Source organism: Vicia villosa, linkage group LG2 (assembly GCF_029867415.1).
Source record: "Vicia villosa cultivar HV-30 ecotype Madison, WI linkage group LG2, Vvil1.0, whole genome shotgun sequence".
Taxonomy (NCBI): domain Eukaryota; kingdom Viridiplantae; phylum Streptophyta; class Magnoliopsida; order Fabales; family Fabaceae; genus Vicia; species Vicia villosa.
The window spans coordinates 229,925,172-229,940,523 of record NC_081181.1 but is presented as its reverse complement, the minus strand read 5'-3'; the positions used below and the strand labels follow the sequence as shown (position 1 = coordinate 229,940,523).

Sequence of the window (15,352 nt, the reverse complement as noted above, 5' to 3'; positions counted from 1 at the left end):
GATTCAACATTCTTTTGGCCATTCTCTCATTTTGTATAGATGTTCATTCAAACTAAGTACTTTCATCAACTTCTACTCCTTTTCATTTAAACTAAGCACCTTCATCTCTCATATTTGGTAAGTTTCTCATTCTTTTTTTTTTTTTTTTTTTTTTTTAATTTTATGCATGCAATTGCTTTATAGATTTTAGTTAAGCTACATTATATATCATTAAATATAAATGTAATATATTTTTCTCTTACTTGGTTTGAATTTGGGAAACGGCAAATCAAATGAAAAAGAGTCTGAATTTTAAACTTTGAATTAACAACTAACCAATATTAAAATCAATGTTAAAGGGTTTGTATGAATTTTCAAATTCGGACACTTTCATTTAAGTATTCGCGTTAAGACTTTTTCCTTTTCCCTCCCTATCATTTCTTCAAAGTTGCACACAAGTGAAAACATAGCTCATCAGTGCCTATGTATGTTCCAATATTTTTTAATCTTTCTCACAACTTCTAGTCCACTATGTTAAAGCTTAGTACATCTTTCAACTTCTACTCCACTACATTTATGCCAAGATCATCCATTTTTCCCATTTGGTAAGTTCCTCATTTCCTTAATTTTATTATTTGTAATGCATGTATTTCCTAGATAGGTTATATTTAAGTTACATTAGGTTACATGCAATCGAGTTGTTATATTTTTTTATCCTAACTATATATTGTAGGAATTTTGAATATTTGAGGAATAAAGTTTGTAATGCTCTATTTCTATTGTGGTTTCGTGTTGTTCGAATATTGAATTCAAACCCTTAGTCCAGATAAAAATATTCGAATTTATCTACTTTGCATCATATTTTTTAGTTTGGTTTATTAATACATTTCTTTCGTTTCTTTGATTATAACGTGCATTTTCTTGTTTGATTATCGAAAAAATGGTCGTAGACCAACAAATATTGAGACATGGTATAGAGGCGTAACATGCTTCAGTGCGCAGGGAGAAAGATAGATCCTCACAACCAACATTTGGAGAATCGTCTTTTGCTGGTGAAGCATCGTTTTTTTGGGTTCATGTATCTCCGGCTCATTACAAAGACCCTGTTGATCCATTACATGTTGTTGTACCTGGTGTTGGCGTGCTTGATAGTTTTTCTGGAGGCCCCTCAGACCTTTCACTACTTCCTCTATACGCACACCATGCTATTAGACACATGTGGTAGGGAGAGTTATCATTAATCTTTAATTACTCTTTTAAACATTTGTGTTAATTTAATTGAATTATCTAATGATGATGTATTTTTTGTAGTACTATAAGATGTTGAAATGTATAAACAATGGTAGGAAGGTAGCAAAGTTGTCGCAGCCATATGAACAATGGTTTAGAATGTCTTACATCTATATGGTTATATTAACCATGGTTTATTGTCTGAGTTTGTTGAGATATGGAACACAAAGACATCATAATTTCATCTTTCAGTCAGTGAGATAACAATCACACTTAATGATGTATCATGTCTCCTACATCTTCTAATCACAGGAAGATTATTAGATCACTATATAAATCAGTAGACCTGAGGCACTAAACATGATGGGGACATGTTTAGAAGCTGATTCGGATAAAGCCTAAGAGGAGACATATGACACCAGAGGATGTCAAACCAAATTTTCTTTCCTCGTGACAAATTATATTGACCACTTGACTGCAACAATGGATGTTGTAGGTGATGATGCACGAGTTGTATATCATAGAGTATGTGCATTGAGGTCATACATCATGGTTTTTGTTGGCATGGGCATATTTATGGACAAAAGTGCAACTTATGTTAACGTCGTCTATATTAAATACTTCATTACATATGAAAGTTAGTTGAAAGTAAGTAGTCAGTGGAAGACTAGACAGATGACAACAAATAATTGTCTATTGATAATAAATTTGGTTGCATCCTTATTAATATTAATTTCATATTACTTGTGTTACACCCTTACTAATATTTTATATGAACCATTTTTAGGCATGGATCCACTAACATTTTCTACGTCTCTTTGGCGGAATATTTTGAAGACTACTCTAAGAATTTCCACGTGTCTGCTCAATTATACCACTCAGGGATAATTCGGCGACTGAGCCATTCGGAACAACACTTGTCTGCATCCTGCTGAATGATATCTATTACACGTCGTATGGTGAGCACCGTCAGATGTGTTCCTTGGAGGTGATATTCAGGTACTCTATATAGTTGGCTTATGGATCTCGACTTATGTATCCACATTTTGTTTGACTTAATAGTGACTAACTTATAATGTATGGTTTAATGTTATGAAATATTCTTCTAAGCTACTGACAATGGATGTAAATGTTATCATTGGATTAATTCGAAGATTGAAATTTGGATTTCAATAGGGTAATGAAGTGATTTATTGTACAACAGAGGATTTCAATATCCAAGCGGTGGGTGGGTGGGTGAATTTCCATAGTGAACCCTACATGAAATATAATGAACATCATTCCGAATATGGCAATATCTTACCCGACTCTTTGGGGGTTCTTAGGCATCATGTGTGTTTCCAAAAATATCCTCCAACTTTTGGAGATACACATCAGGAAGTACATTTTTTACTGAAAATAGCGTATCTCCATTTCTCCAAAAACAAAGGACATAAATGAAATTGCGTTAGGTGCTTAAAAATATCATGGAGTGAATTGAGACATTGCTCCAAATATTTACTCATAAAAGGCCAATATTTCTACAAAAATGGGCCGAGAGACTTTCCTGAGCCCAGTTTTCAAGCAAAGACCCACTCCCATCTATTCATGGTACAAGTTAACGGTTTGCAGCACTTAGAAGATTATAAACACAATCAAATTACTCTATTATCGATGTGGGATTTTTCTGAATGCCCCTTTTCAATGAAACACTTCTATCAAACTTCTCACTCAACCTTTGAATGCAACAACACTCACACCTTCATGAAGATGGACCTCTCTCGTGAACAAGAGTAATGCTTGCTACATTTCCAACTTAATTCCAACAACCTTCCTCCACCATAGCATATGAAACATATAATGTTAACACGAGAGTATTTCACTAGAAAGTAAAATCACATGCTAAAGCTAAAAACACCAATGGTTTCATATTAAAAGAAACCTCTTAGTATCATGAAATTTAACCACTTTAGGCTACTTCATTTAATAAGGTCATTTATTCAGCTACCATATTATTTTTTTCTTAACTTATAAATTTGAATACACATTAGAACAATGCCTTCAAAAGTTAGCTAGAGAAAAATGGATATGAATAGTAGAGAAACAGTTTTTGTTGTGTTTGCATTTGTGTTGTTTGCTTGGGGGAATAATGCACAAAATGATGAAACACTTGTTCCAGCAATCATAACATTTGGTGACTCTGCTGTTGATGTTGGGAACAATGACTATCTTTATACTCTTTTCAAAGCTAACTATCTTCCCTATGGAAGAGACTTTGCTAACCATAAACCTACCGGAAGGTTTTGCAATGGAAAATTAGCTACTGATATTACTGGTGAGAATATAAACATCGAAAAACCAAACTCGTAATACTATTAATGTCATGTCTATAGATATATAATTTTTCATTCGGTTGTTTCTTTTCGTAGCTGAAACGCTAGGTTTTAAGAGCTACGCGCCCGCGTATCTTAGCCCGCAAGCAAAAGGGAAGAACCTTCTTATTGGAGCAAATTTTGCTTCGGCAGCATCTGGTTATGATGAAAAAGCTGCCATTTTGAATGTAAGTTAAGTATTTTATGAACATCGCAGAGGTTTCGGGTTTTTTTTAACTCTTTTATATTTTTTGCAGCATGCGATTCCGTTATCGCAACAGTTAAAATATTACAAGGAATACCAAAGCAAGCTTGCAAAGATAGCTGGTAGAAAAAAAGCAGCATCAATTATTAAAGGTGCATTGTACTTATTGAGTGGTGGAAGTAGTGACTTTGTACAAAACTATTATGTGAATCCTATAGTCAACAAAGTTGTTACTCCTGATCAATATTCTGCATTTCTTGTGGATGCATTCTCAAGTTTTGTTAAGGTATATAACTTGTTCTTTTATTGTCACTATATGAATTGTATGTTAATTGAAATAACAAGGCATAAGCATTTGAACATAGGATTTGTATAAATTGGGAGCTAGAAAAGTTGGAGTGACTTCACTTCCACCATTGGGTTGCTTACCTGCTACAAGAACTTTATTTGGATTCCATGAGAAAGGTTGTGTCACAAGAATCAATAGTGATGCACAAGGATTTAACAAAAGAATGAACTCGGCCGCAGCGAAACTCCAAAAGCAACTTCCTGGTCTTAAGATTGTTGTCTTTAACATTTACAAACCTCTCTATGAACTTGTTCAATCCCCTTCGAAATTCGGTAAGCATACTTTCACTAGAAAAACATATGATATGATGTTCATTCTGTAAATGAGTGCTACTTATTCTTTAACATATGTTGTGACATCTGATAGGTTTCGCGGAGGCAAGGAGAGGCTGCTGTGGTGTTGGGACAGTAGAGACGACAACCTTATTGTGCAATCAACATTCGTTAGGAACTTGTTCTAATGCAACTCAGTATGTGTTTTGGGACAGTGTTCATCCTTCACAAGCTGCTAATCAAGTCCTGGCTGATGCATTGATTGAACAAGGCATAGGCCTCATCACTTAAGGACTAATGGAGGTGCATGTGATGAAACAGTTTGTTATTTATCTAGTGTTGAGAAACATGCTTCCTATTAAATAAGATTTTAGAAATTTCGTTGTAACATTTTCGAGTACATCAGTTCAGTTTACATACCAAGTTAATTTTCTGCCATATCTCCAATTTGCTAATGAAAACCGTTTTCTAAGTTAAATATGTCGAGATAATCTGAAGTAAAATATAACCATTATTATAAATAATTGATGAACGCTTGCGAATGATAGAAAACACATTCTGTAATCCAACATAAGTTTAGAAAAGGTAAAATCCTTGCATATTGACCATAAGCTAAAACAAACTAACTATATGATGTTGATCTTCCTCGTCTTTGATGTTTATCATTCGCACTAAAATCTTTTAGAGCTTCTGCATATTTCTCCAAATCAGATTTCTTTATGCCTAAAAAATCGGATAAGGAACCTTCTCCGTCAAAACTCGAATATCTCCTTGATGTAATCAGCTTTTGAGAATCGCTATCTTCTTGATATCTGGATGAAACTTGACTATGATGATGATGTCTATCCTTTCCCAATATCAATCTTCTAAGCTTGCAGAAAAACTTGTTCTGCCTTGAGGCGATAGTTCTAGAAGCCGGTGAATTATCAACCGAAGAAAAATGATCATAGTCTCCAGAGTCGGTAATAGAAGAAGATTGCGAGGAGGACCATTGCTTTAAATCAAAGTCCACAGTACTCCCTAGTCCATTAGTATCAGCATATTCAGGTTTTAGTTGCTTGGATTTCTTCTCAGATGTAGGGCTCAAGCTTTTACTCGGGTCCTTCGCAATTGTTTTAATGTGTGGAGGCTGTTGATTCTGCAGCTCCTGTCGCATACAAACATTTATCCACCGTGTGTACACTAATTCTTCAATATTTGAATGTCGATCAGATTGTAGTTGCTCAATTTGCTTCATCAAGTCGTCATTTTCTTTTCTAAGACGCTCGTTTTCTTGAATCGCATCATTAGCAAGGATCTGTGTAGAATCGAATCTTCTAGTTAAGTCAGAATTCTCTATCTGCAATCTTGAATTAGATTTCCTCAACTCTTCTACTTCAGACTCAAGCACCTCTAACTTGGCTACTCTTTGTTGAAGACTAACAATCTGCTCTTTACTCTGCTCAGCTTCGCGCCTAATTTCCTTATTGAGCAGCTCGGTTTTTTCTTTTGCTGCGTCAAGCTCGGCCAGCACGTTTGCATAATCAGCAACATGTTCCCTTAATCCCCGATTCTCAGACTGTAAATTTTTAGCCATCTGATTGAACATCTCTACCTGCATATTACTTATCTTCAATCTATTTTCGAGCTCCATCAAAACCGTTTCTTGCTCTTTAAGACCATAGTACTCAAGCAGCTGAACCTCGAGATTTTGTTCCTTGTCTTGAAGCAATCTAACCATGTTCTTGAGTTGATGTATCTCTTGCTCATACTCATCCTTATCAGGACATGCATATGCTCTAGAAGATCCTACTTTTAACCTCGGCAGCGCCTCTTCTTCGAACTCCACCTCCTTAATGATCTCATCAAATTCAGCTAGAAGGAACTCAACTCTATCACCATTTTGTTTAGTGCTAGTCAGAAAATCAATAGGAGAATTTCCATTCCTCGACTCGTTGGTTTGTGTTTCTTCCTGATATATAGAAAATTCAATAGCCCTATTTTAGTTTCATTGTATGAAAAAAATCATCTTAGAAGTACAAATTCAATGGCCCAATTCTAAACTCCTCTCCATCTGATATACTCTCCTTATCACAGAATCTACACGTCTCCTCTCCATGTAAAAACTACCTAAGTCTATTTTGCACCGTCTTTTTTACTATAATTCTTGAATTTTGAAATACAAACCAAACAATTATCATAAAAAATGAAATGTATGGAAATAAAGTACTACCTCCTCATCAACAATGGTGGAAGTAGTGCATTCAGGACCTGAGAAGAGAAATACACCATTACATTAAACAAAACAATAACATGAATAGTTAGAATCACCATGCATGAAATTGAAAAGAAAAAAAGACCTTCATTAATTCTAAGGCGTGAGCAGAGAAATCCAGCAAAAGTAAAACCAAAAGCCAAACCAATGTTCACCAAAATAGGCTTCACATGCTTCTTCCTTTTCATCATGATGATCAAAATTATTTTGTTCATCACTACTATCAAGTTCAAAACAGTATATGTATATGTAATTCATCAAAAAAAGTGAATTCAAATTAATTAGGAAACAAATAAAAATGAGTAAGGAAAATATATAACCGAAATGACAAAAATGTATTTGATTCTCTTATTAAAATGAATTTAGGAAATTAAGAATTAAATATATAAATTAATTACTATTTCTTTTTGTATCATTAATGGAATAATATATGTAATTAATAATTAATTGAAATCAATTTAAAAATTAGGATTTTGATTAAATTATTAAATTTATTTTGAAACTGTTTTAAAAGTATTTAATTGGATATGATAAACAAATTCTATGCGTAGTTTATTGAGTTGTTTAATAGATAGAATCAAATTAAAATACTTATAATTTAAAAAATATTTTTGAAATTATTTATAAAAATATATATTCAGTTGGTGAAATGAATTTATTATAGGTGATTCAACTTTTTTTCTATAAATAATTTATATTTTTAATGGATATGTACCGATAATATAAAATAATTTTATACTATCATCTAATAAGAAACCATCAATTTGTCATGTTATTAATTTTTTTTTTAAATAAAAGAGTGATATAATTAGATACATAGTTGTGATTGGTTGAGAATAGTGCATCATCCCTTTTTTCATAAAAGTTATTATAATAAATAAAACGTCAAATTACCATTTTAATCTTTTTAATATAATTCATTTGAAAAATCAATATCTCATTATATTTTTTAAATATTTTTGTTTTCTTTTTAATTTTTGGTAAAAAGAAAGTGCTAATGTTAAGTTAATAAATTTCACATCATTAAAATTAAAATAAAAAATTATATTATATTTGTACCAAAAACAAAACAAAAAATATAATGCAAAAAGTGAAACAAATCAATATTTAAAATTAAAATTATGGAAATAAATCGGTAGTTACGCAAACAAAATTATGTGAATAGCAAACCCGCATGTTCATTCCGTCTAGGCACACTTCGAAAAGCTCGTAAAATTACAAAATGGAATGGAACAAATTTAATTAAGAGCGTGAGACTAAAACCTTGACTCATCTCGAAAAAATGATGACAGGGTGTAGGACGGGTCTCTGGGCATTTCACTTTTAAAGTTTAAAAATTATAAATTTTATGCTAATATTTGTGTCCGCAAAAGCTTGCGACAAATGGGATGGAGCGGAGCAGATATACTAAAGGGTGCAAGTCTAAAATATTGACACATCCTAAAAAAATATGGGCAAAACATACATGTTCAACCAGAACCGATCTACCATCCCAATGCATTCTAAATCTTCAATATTTGCATCTTTTAAGTTTCTTTTCCACACCCATTATTTAAATCCTAGCTCCCTAACACATGCTTCAACTTCAACTTCTTTCTTTCTTTTTTTTTAAACAGTTTATGCTGTTTCACTTTAAGTTATTATTCTGATTTGTTTGAAAAGACATTTTGTTCTAGGGCATGGATTCTAAAAAAAGCTTGTAATTGTTAGAATAGTAATGCAAATGTGAGTATGTAGAGAAATAATCTCATTTTGAATAGGAATGTGGTGGCTTGAATATTTATAAGTGGGAAAACCCACTCACCTATCACTTTAAGATTTTAGGTGAGTGATGTATCTCTCACAAAAGTGTCTAGTCATACACTATGTATCTGTGCCCCCTAGTGAAAAACCCTCCCCAACAACGAAAAGCCCGGGAAGTGTTGTCCCACTGCAAGGAGTCAACGGTGATACAAGTGTGAGAGGAGCATTGTGGACTCACACTTGAGGGGAAGTGTTAGAATAATAATGGAGAAAGCGGTGTCCCGTTGCAAGGAGTCAATGGCAATACAAATGTGAGAGACAACATTGTGGACTTAGAAAACGGCCCCAACAGGAATAATCCTAAACAAGAGATATGGTGGACTTATGTGTGATGATATGATGGTGAATATTGTACGACACTTTAAATTTGACTTCCTTCATTTTGTTGCTCAAATATAGGTTTCTATGTCAATTCAAAATAGAATTTTACAAATGAACTAGTAGGAAACCCGTGCTATCGCACGGGTCTGGCGGGACTTCACATTACATGTACCTAATTATGACTTAAAAAGTTCCTTTATATATATCAAACATATATATTTAACCAAAATGCAACTCAAACTTAGTCATGTTAATCCCAAAAACTTAATAGTTAACAACAAAAGTGCTAATAATACATCTAAACTTTTAGCTCTTTAAATAAAACAATAAAACATATAGATGGTACAATCTTCAAGTGCTATATTCTTAAATTATCAGAACCAAACAGTAGCAAAGCCTGCATCATATACCTGCATAGTAAAATGCATAAAATAAGATTTATATTTATCAAAACTTTGGAAAATAAATAAATAAAGTGTGTAACATATATAGATACAAAGAATGAGTAACATTAATATATATATTTATAACTTATAATCATTTATCAAATTTTAATTCATGTGTTAGGAATATCAAACATAATATAACTTATTATGTCGTTCATAAATATTCACGTAATTTCAATTATATATTAATAAGATGTACCAACTTCATATTTATAATAAATCGTACAATTATTTTTATAACTTCAATTTTATAAAAAAGTAACAAAAGAAATAGTTAAAAGATAGACATTAAAATGATCAATCAATAACTGGTATCTCATAGATACGTTCACATCTACCCGTCAATTATTTTTATAACTTCAATTTTATAAAACAGTAACAAAAGAAATAGTTAAAATATAGACATTAAAATGATATGTCAATAACTGTATCTCGTAGATACTTTCACATCTACCCGTCAATTCAGATGAGTTAAGAACCCAGTTGAATCCAAATGAGTTAATTCTAAAATAATTTAAACCTATTTAAAATATTAGCCCACTTTCCCAAATATAAAAGATATGACAGCTCCCGTTAAATGCTTAAAAGTTTCTACATTTAATGCATATTATTATAATATAAAAAATATGAGTTATAAGTTTAAAAATATATAATTTTAATTAAGAAATTAAACATAGTTAGAGAATAAAATTTATCAAACATATTTGAGATATTAGCTCATTTTTTCAAACCTACAATATATGACAGCTCCCGTCAAAATGATCTCTCAATAACTGTATCTTATAGATACTTTCATATCTACCCGTCAATTCAGATGAGTTAAGAAACCCCAGTTGAATCCAAATGAGTTAATTCTAAAAAAATTTAAACATGTTTAAGATATTAGCCCATTTTTCCAAATATAAAATGTATGACAGCTCCCGTCAAATGCTTAAAAGTTTCTACATTAACATATTATTATAATATAAAAAATATAATGTATAAGTTTAAAAAAAATATAATTTTAATTAAGAAATTAAACATAGTTAGAGAATAAAATTTATTAAACCTATTTGAGATATTATCTCATTTTTTCAAACCTAAAATGTATGACATCTCCCGTCAAATGCTTAAAAATTTCTATGTTTAATGTATTATTATAATAATTAAAATTAATTATCACAATTAATATATTTTATTTGTACATTTTTATAAAGAGCCAAAACTTATTTTTGATGTGGTGATAAAACTTTATATTATGTGTACTAATTAAATAAAATAATAATATATAATTGTAGAAATGTAAAAAGAATGACAATTTTCTATTTTTCATAATAAATTTATATATGTTTCTATCATAATTATCTCATGTTCTTTTATCATATACAAATATTTATAACACTTTTTAGTATAAATGATAATTCTATCATAGAAAAAACTAACATTTTTTAATAAATTGAAATTTTAATATAATTTATTATATTTTAATAGTAGTTTTAATTATAGTTAATGTATTACTAAATTTTAAAAAGAAAAACTTAAATAAAACTTTAGTAAATGACTAAAATATTTATTTTAGTAATAAAGTCTATATACAAACATCATAAACAGATTGATTTACATAAAAAAAATTAAATTAATCATGATTGGAATTTTGCAATATTTTTTGTTGGATAATATTCTTTCTAATTAAATGTAAATTTACTATCAACATCTTTTACGATTAAACACAATAATTGGAAGATTTTAAAATTAAATTAATGTATTATTTAATTGTAAGATTTTAATTAGTAAACACAATATTTGAAAATATAAAAAATATTAAATACAATAGTTATGAAAGTGGACATATTAGACGTGATATCGTTTCATTCTTTTTTATTTATTTATTTATTTTAGAGATATCTTTCCATTAATTACAATAATTCAAATTTTATAATCAAACTTGATTTTCCATATTTTTAAGGAATCTATTTATTTTTACGCAAACTTTTCGATATACCATTCATCATCATATTCATAAATTCATAACCAAAACTAAAAAAACTTAGTTCAAAATAAAAACAATCCTCAAACAAAAAGAAAAAAAAATAGAATAATAATAATAATAATAATAATAATTTGCTTATGTTTTTATTAGAGTAATAATAATAATAATCTAACACGGTGAAAATGGAATTGAAATATAATAATTACTAATAGAGAGTAATAACTATTACATTATATAAATATAAAGGAAGAATCATTACAAACTTCTCAGTATAGAAATAATAATTTATTAATGACAAACTTAATTGAAACGGTTTTTTTAGAGTATCCTGGGAATTTCAACTTTTCTTCTTAAAAAGAAGAAGCGTGTATCACTCAACTTTCCCAATTCTATTTTAAAAATTTAAAACATGATAAATATCATCCAACTTTTCAAATTCAATTTTAAAATGTATTTTTAATAGAAATATTTTAGGTATATTTACAAAAGAACAAAATAAATTAATCAAAAATTGACTTTATAAGATTATTTTTTAGAAGAGCTTGATTCCCAACCATTTCATGATTTTATGCTTAAATGAAAGTCACCACTTGAAGCAAAATAGTCACTAAAAGTTATGTTATAATCTGGACTGGTAAGGTGTGAGACCCAAATGGTCATAAACGACAATAGTCATAAACAACAAAAAATTCTAGGAACTTATAGAAGAAAACCAAGCCGCCATTTTTGGTCCAAGTAATAATTGAAAATAGATGAAATAAAAAATAAAAAATAAAAAACTTTCTCTCTGCAAACCAAATACGATGCTCAACCTCTCTAAGAAATATTCATCTTTTCACATTCCCTCTCAATTCGGTTCTTCCATGGCTATCGCATGAACAACAAAAGAAAACAACAACCAAATACCCAAACACGCAAACAGATAATACCCAAGCCCCAATCGGAATGCTCAACCCCAATCTCATTACATTTTATGAGGTTACATTAATCAATTACATAATATTAGCAAGAAAAACAAAATTCAATCATACAAAAAAGGCCAGCAAGCATAAACAGAAACAAAGAGTTCTCAAAGCCCAGGTAAAGATTTTATGCTTCGTTCATTCTTCTTCTTCCTTGCCTTCATACTCTATGCATGTTTCTTCTGTTGCAAATTTAGTGTGTGACTGGATCTTGTTTGGTTGTGTCGTTGCTCTGTGTATTGTAGTTTTGCAGTTTGAGGTGCAGTGCGTTGCCGGTTGCTTCCATGTTGGCTTGAGTTTGTTTGTAGGTTCTGTACTGCTGGTTGTTTATAAGGTTATGCGTAACCTTGCTCCTTTCAATTTTCGTCAGATTGCATTTGGTGGTGATGTTGGAACAATTTTTTGCCTGTGAAGTAAATATATAGTCATATATATAGTCATAATAATGGTGTGAATATTAGGGCTTATGGAAAACTGGTGGAATTTAATGGAGATAGGAAGTTGTGTGAATTTGAAAAGTGTTGTTTGGAATAGGGAAGGGCAGGAGTAATTTTGGTTAGTGGAGGGCTTTGTGTTTTCAAAATCGTAAAATTCATCGTTTCAAATTATGGAATAATTCATGCATTTAATAGACCTATTAGGGTTTTGTAATCTGTATAAATAAATAAATAATTAATAACGTGTAGATTTGAATTTGAAGAAAAAAATAACCAATTACGAAAAATTAAAAATCAACAAAAAAAAATTAGAGACTGCCACATCAGCAGCAATAAATGCCAAATCAATATTATTGTGTTATTTTGACAAAAGACTTTTATACCCGTGGAATAAGAAAAGTTTCAGTACATTTATCAAAGGGCTTTTATTGGAATTTCCAAGTACTATTACTTTTATAGATTAATAATAGATTTCCATATTGCTTTAAAACGGTGTTTTAGAATTGGATTTCCATGTCGTAATTAATACTCTTGAACATTATGTATGTTGAATTTATGAGAAGAGAGTTTAAAGTTAAGGATCTTGGGAAAGTTTGATAAATCGGTCTTGTTTTAACATCTAAAATCTTCCAATTAAATGCCAATTTAATTTGATTTGACTTGTAGTTTTTGTAATATATAAATACTCTCTAAGTAATTTGCATGATTGGTATGACATATTTCATTCTTGCATATTGTGTATTGATTGGTTAAGGAAATCAAAAATTGAAAAATAAAATAAAATTGAAAGATGGGAAGTAAAGAAAAACTGCATCTGCTAAGTTGGATAACCCTTATCAAATTATTCAGTTCAACTATGGTTTATTTACAATGCCGAAAAAATGAGAAAAAAGTTAAAAATATGCATACGTGTGTATAATAAATAAAGAATGATTAAGCTAAATAAGTTGGGTACACCCTAAAGAGGTCGTCCTTCTTAATAGTTAATTTTGTCCTGTGTAATGAATAATCTATAATTAATAAAATACCTCATCACTCCAAGCTTACCTCTATGTTACGACATATGTTCTTAAGAAGCCTTAAACAAGTCATTTTAAGTGTTTGAAAGGAGAAGAAAATCATGTATAAAGATTTATAGTCAAATCCATAATGGAATTGGTGTTTTAAGGGAGACTCTAGACATTATTCTCACAAGACCCTTAGGACCTGATGAGGGCCTGACGAATTGATTTTTAGGGAATCAAATTGTAGATTTTCATATGAGTACATGTATTTTTACTTTCATGAACCCTTCCCTGAAAATTTTGGCTTTGTTAAAATTCTTTCAATGCAAGCCAAATTGTTTGAGGACAAGAAATGGTTTAAGTATAGGGGAATTTGATCAACATTGTTTTTATCATTTTTAATTAGATCATTTTTATTGTTTTCTAAAGTTTGTCAGCTCGGTTTGCTCCGAACTTTCTCCATTTTGTCTATGTTTCAGGCACCTTAAGTATAAGGAACCGATTATTGATGACCATGGAAAAAAACCACTAAAGTGGCGAAATACATAGGAAATTAAGGTCAGACCTTAAGAATGTGTTACAACCGCAATTTTCTCCTGAATAGGGTTTCTTATTTGGGACTAGCAAGAATTGTGACATACTCATAATTATGGGTTATAGCGGTAATTTCCCTGGATGCAAGAAAACTTTTGGAGTTCTTCCATTTTCTTTCGCGATAGCTTGGTTTTTCTAGGCGTTTGGCTTCATGTTTAAGTCAATTTAGTGTCAATAGTGCCCTAGAAGCCTATATAAACGTGTTATAGCAATGAATAAATCACCAAGCATTATCTTAATTACTTTAGTTTTACACAAAATCTTGTTTACTGCATTTTATATTTTGTACGAATTTCCCAATTTAGTGTCAATTAGTGCCCTAGAGGCCTATATAAACGTGTTGTAGCAATGAATAAATCACCAAGCATTATCTTACTTTATTTTTACACAAAATCTTGTTTACTGCATTTTATATTCTGTACGAATTTCCCAAGTTTTGTTGTGATGTAAAAGTCTCATTTAAGTGTTTGTAACTCTGAGAATTTACTGTATTACAAGTTTTGATTTCGTTGTTTTACTTTATTGTGTGTATCCTTTTAATCATTGCTATTTGTTCATTCAATTAAATCATGTCCGAATAATATTCTAAGGACTTAGGGTCTCGACGACCGTCTTGTGACAGATCTCATGTAGATTTCCCATTATTTCGTTACAAATATATTTATAAAAACTTGTTTTAGTATCCTTGATTTTTCTGTACAAGTCTTTATGAAAATAAAGGGAAAATAGATATCATTCACATGCTGAAAAGGTGTGACTTGGAATCCGAATGAGAAATATCTGACAACCGAGTTGAGGTGACAAAAGTGTCTTGAACTCAGTTGTGAATGTCTTATTTTCTTAGATGTATTTAAAATTGATTCTAAACAAATATTAAGTGGGTAGAATATTTGGTTAGAATAGAACAACATGCCGACAAAGGTGGATGTCGTCCTCAGTTTTCTATATTTCTCAACTTGAATTCATTTTTGTGATAATGAATTAGAACCTACATGAATATGTTAGAAACACAAATTGTTTGACTATAAATCTTGCTTTTTAAAGTTTATGTTTTTAAAACAAAAACAACATTCCAAAACAAAATCATCGATCATCATAGCTAAACAAAAAATTAACAAAACCCGGTTGTCAACAAGTGTTCTTTAGGAACGATACTCTTATTTTATTATTTGATAT

The 15,352-nt window shown here is 30.4% G+C and overlaps 2 protein-coding genes across 2 annotated transcripts; one reads left to right on the top strand and one right to left on the bottom strand.

The window, feature by feature from the left end:
- The first annotated feature begins 3,247 nt into the window (after nt 1–3,247).
- Nucleotides 3,248–4,824, top strand: LOC131648444 (GDSL esterase/lipase APG-like). Its single transcript, XM_058918202.1, has 5 exons — nt 3,248–3,523; nt 3,618–3,748; nt 3,818–4,051; nt 4,131–4,386; nt 4,481–4,824. Exons 1-5 carry the CDS (start codon nt 3,271–3,273, stop codon nt 4,675–4,677), a joined length of 1,071 nt encoding a protein of 356 aa, XP_058774185.1. The 5' UTR covers nt 3,248–3,270; the 3' UTR covers nt 4,678–4,824.
- An 83-nt stretch (nt 4,825–4,907) lies between these two features.
- On the bottom strand, nt 4,908–6,831 carry LOC131651558 (protein CHUP1, chloroplastic-like). The gene is made up of 3 exons (XM_058921215.1): nt 6,726–6,831; nt 6,599–6,636; nt 4,908–6,337 (listed from the first exon to the last, which is right to left on the bottom strand). Exons 1-3 carry the CDS (start codon nt 6,829–6,831, stop codon nt 5,009–5,011), a joined length of 1,473 nt encoding a protein of 490 aa, XP_058777198.1. The 3' UTR covers nt 4,908–5,008.
- Between the last annotated feature and the right edge of the window lie 8,521 nt (nt 6,832–15,352).

Coding starts and splice junctions, on each gene's coding strand:
- LOC131648444 (XM_058918202.1), top strand. CDS start 3,271: ATGGATATGAATAGTAGAGAAACAGTTTTTGTTGTGTTTGCATTTGTG. Junction 3,524..3,617: donor ATTAGCTACTGATATTACTG/GTGAGAATATAA, acceptor TTCTTTTCGTAG/CTGAAACGCTAGGTTTTAAG. Junction 4,052..4,130: donor CATTCTCAAGTTTTGTTAAG/GTATATAACTTG, acceptor ATTTGAACATAG/GATTTGTATAAATTGGGAGC.
- LOC131651558 (XM_058921215.1), bottom strand. CDS start 6,831: ATGATGAAAAGGAAGAAGCATGTGAAGCCTATTTTGGTGAACATTGGT. Junction 6,637..6,725: donor ACGCCTTAGAATTAATGAAG/GTCTTTTTTTCT, acceptor TTCTCTTCTCAG/GTCCTGAATGCACTACTTCC. Junction 6,338..6,598: donor CCACCATTGTTGATGAGGAG/GTAGTACTTTAT, acceptor TCTATATATCAG/GAAGAAACACAAACCAACGA.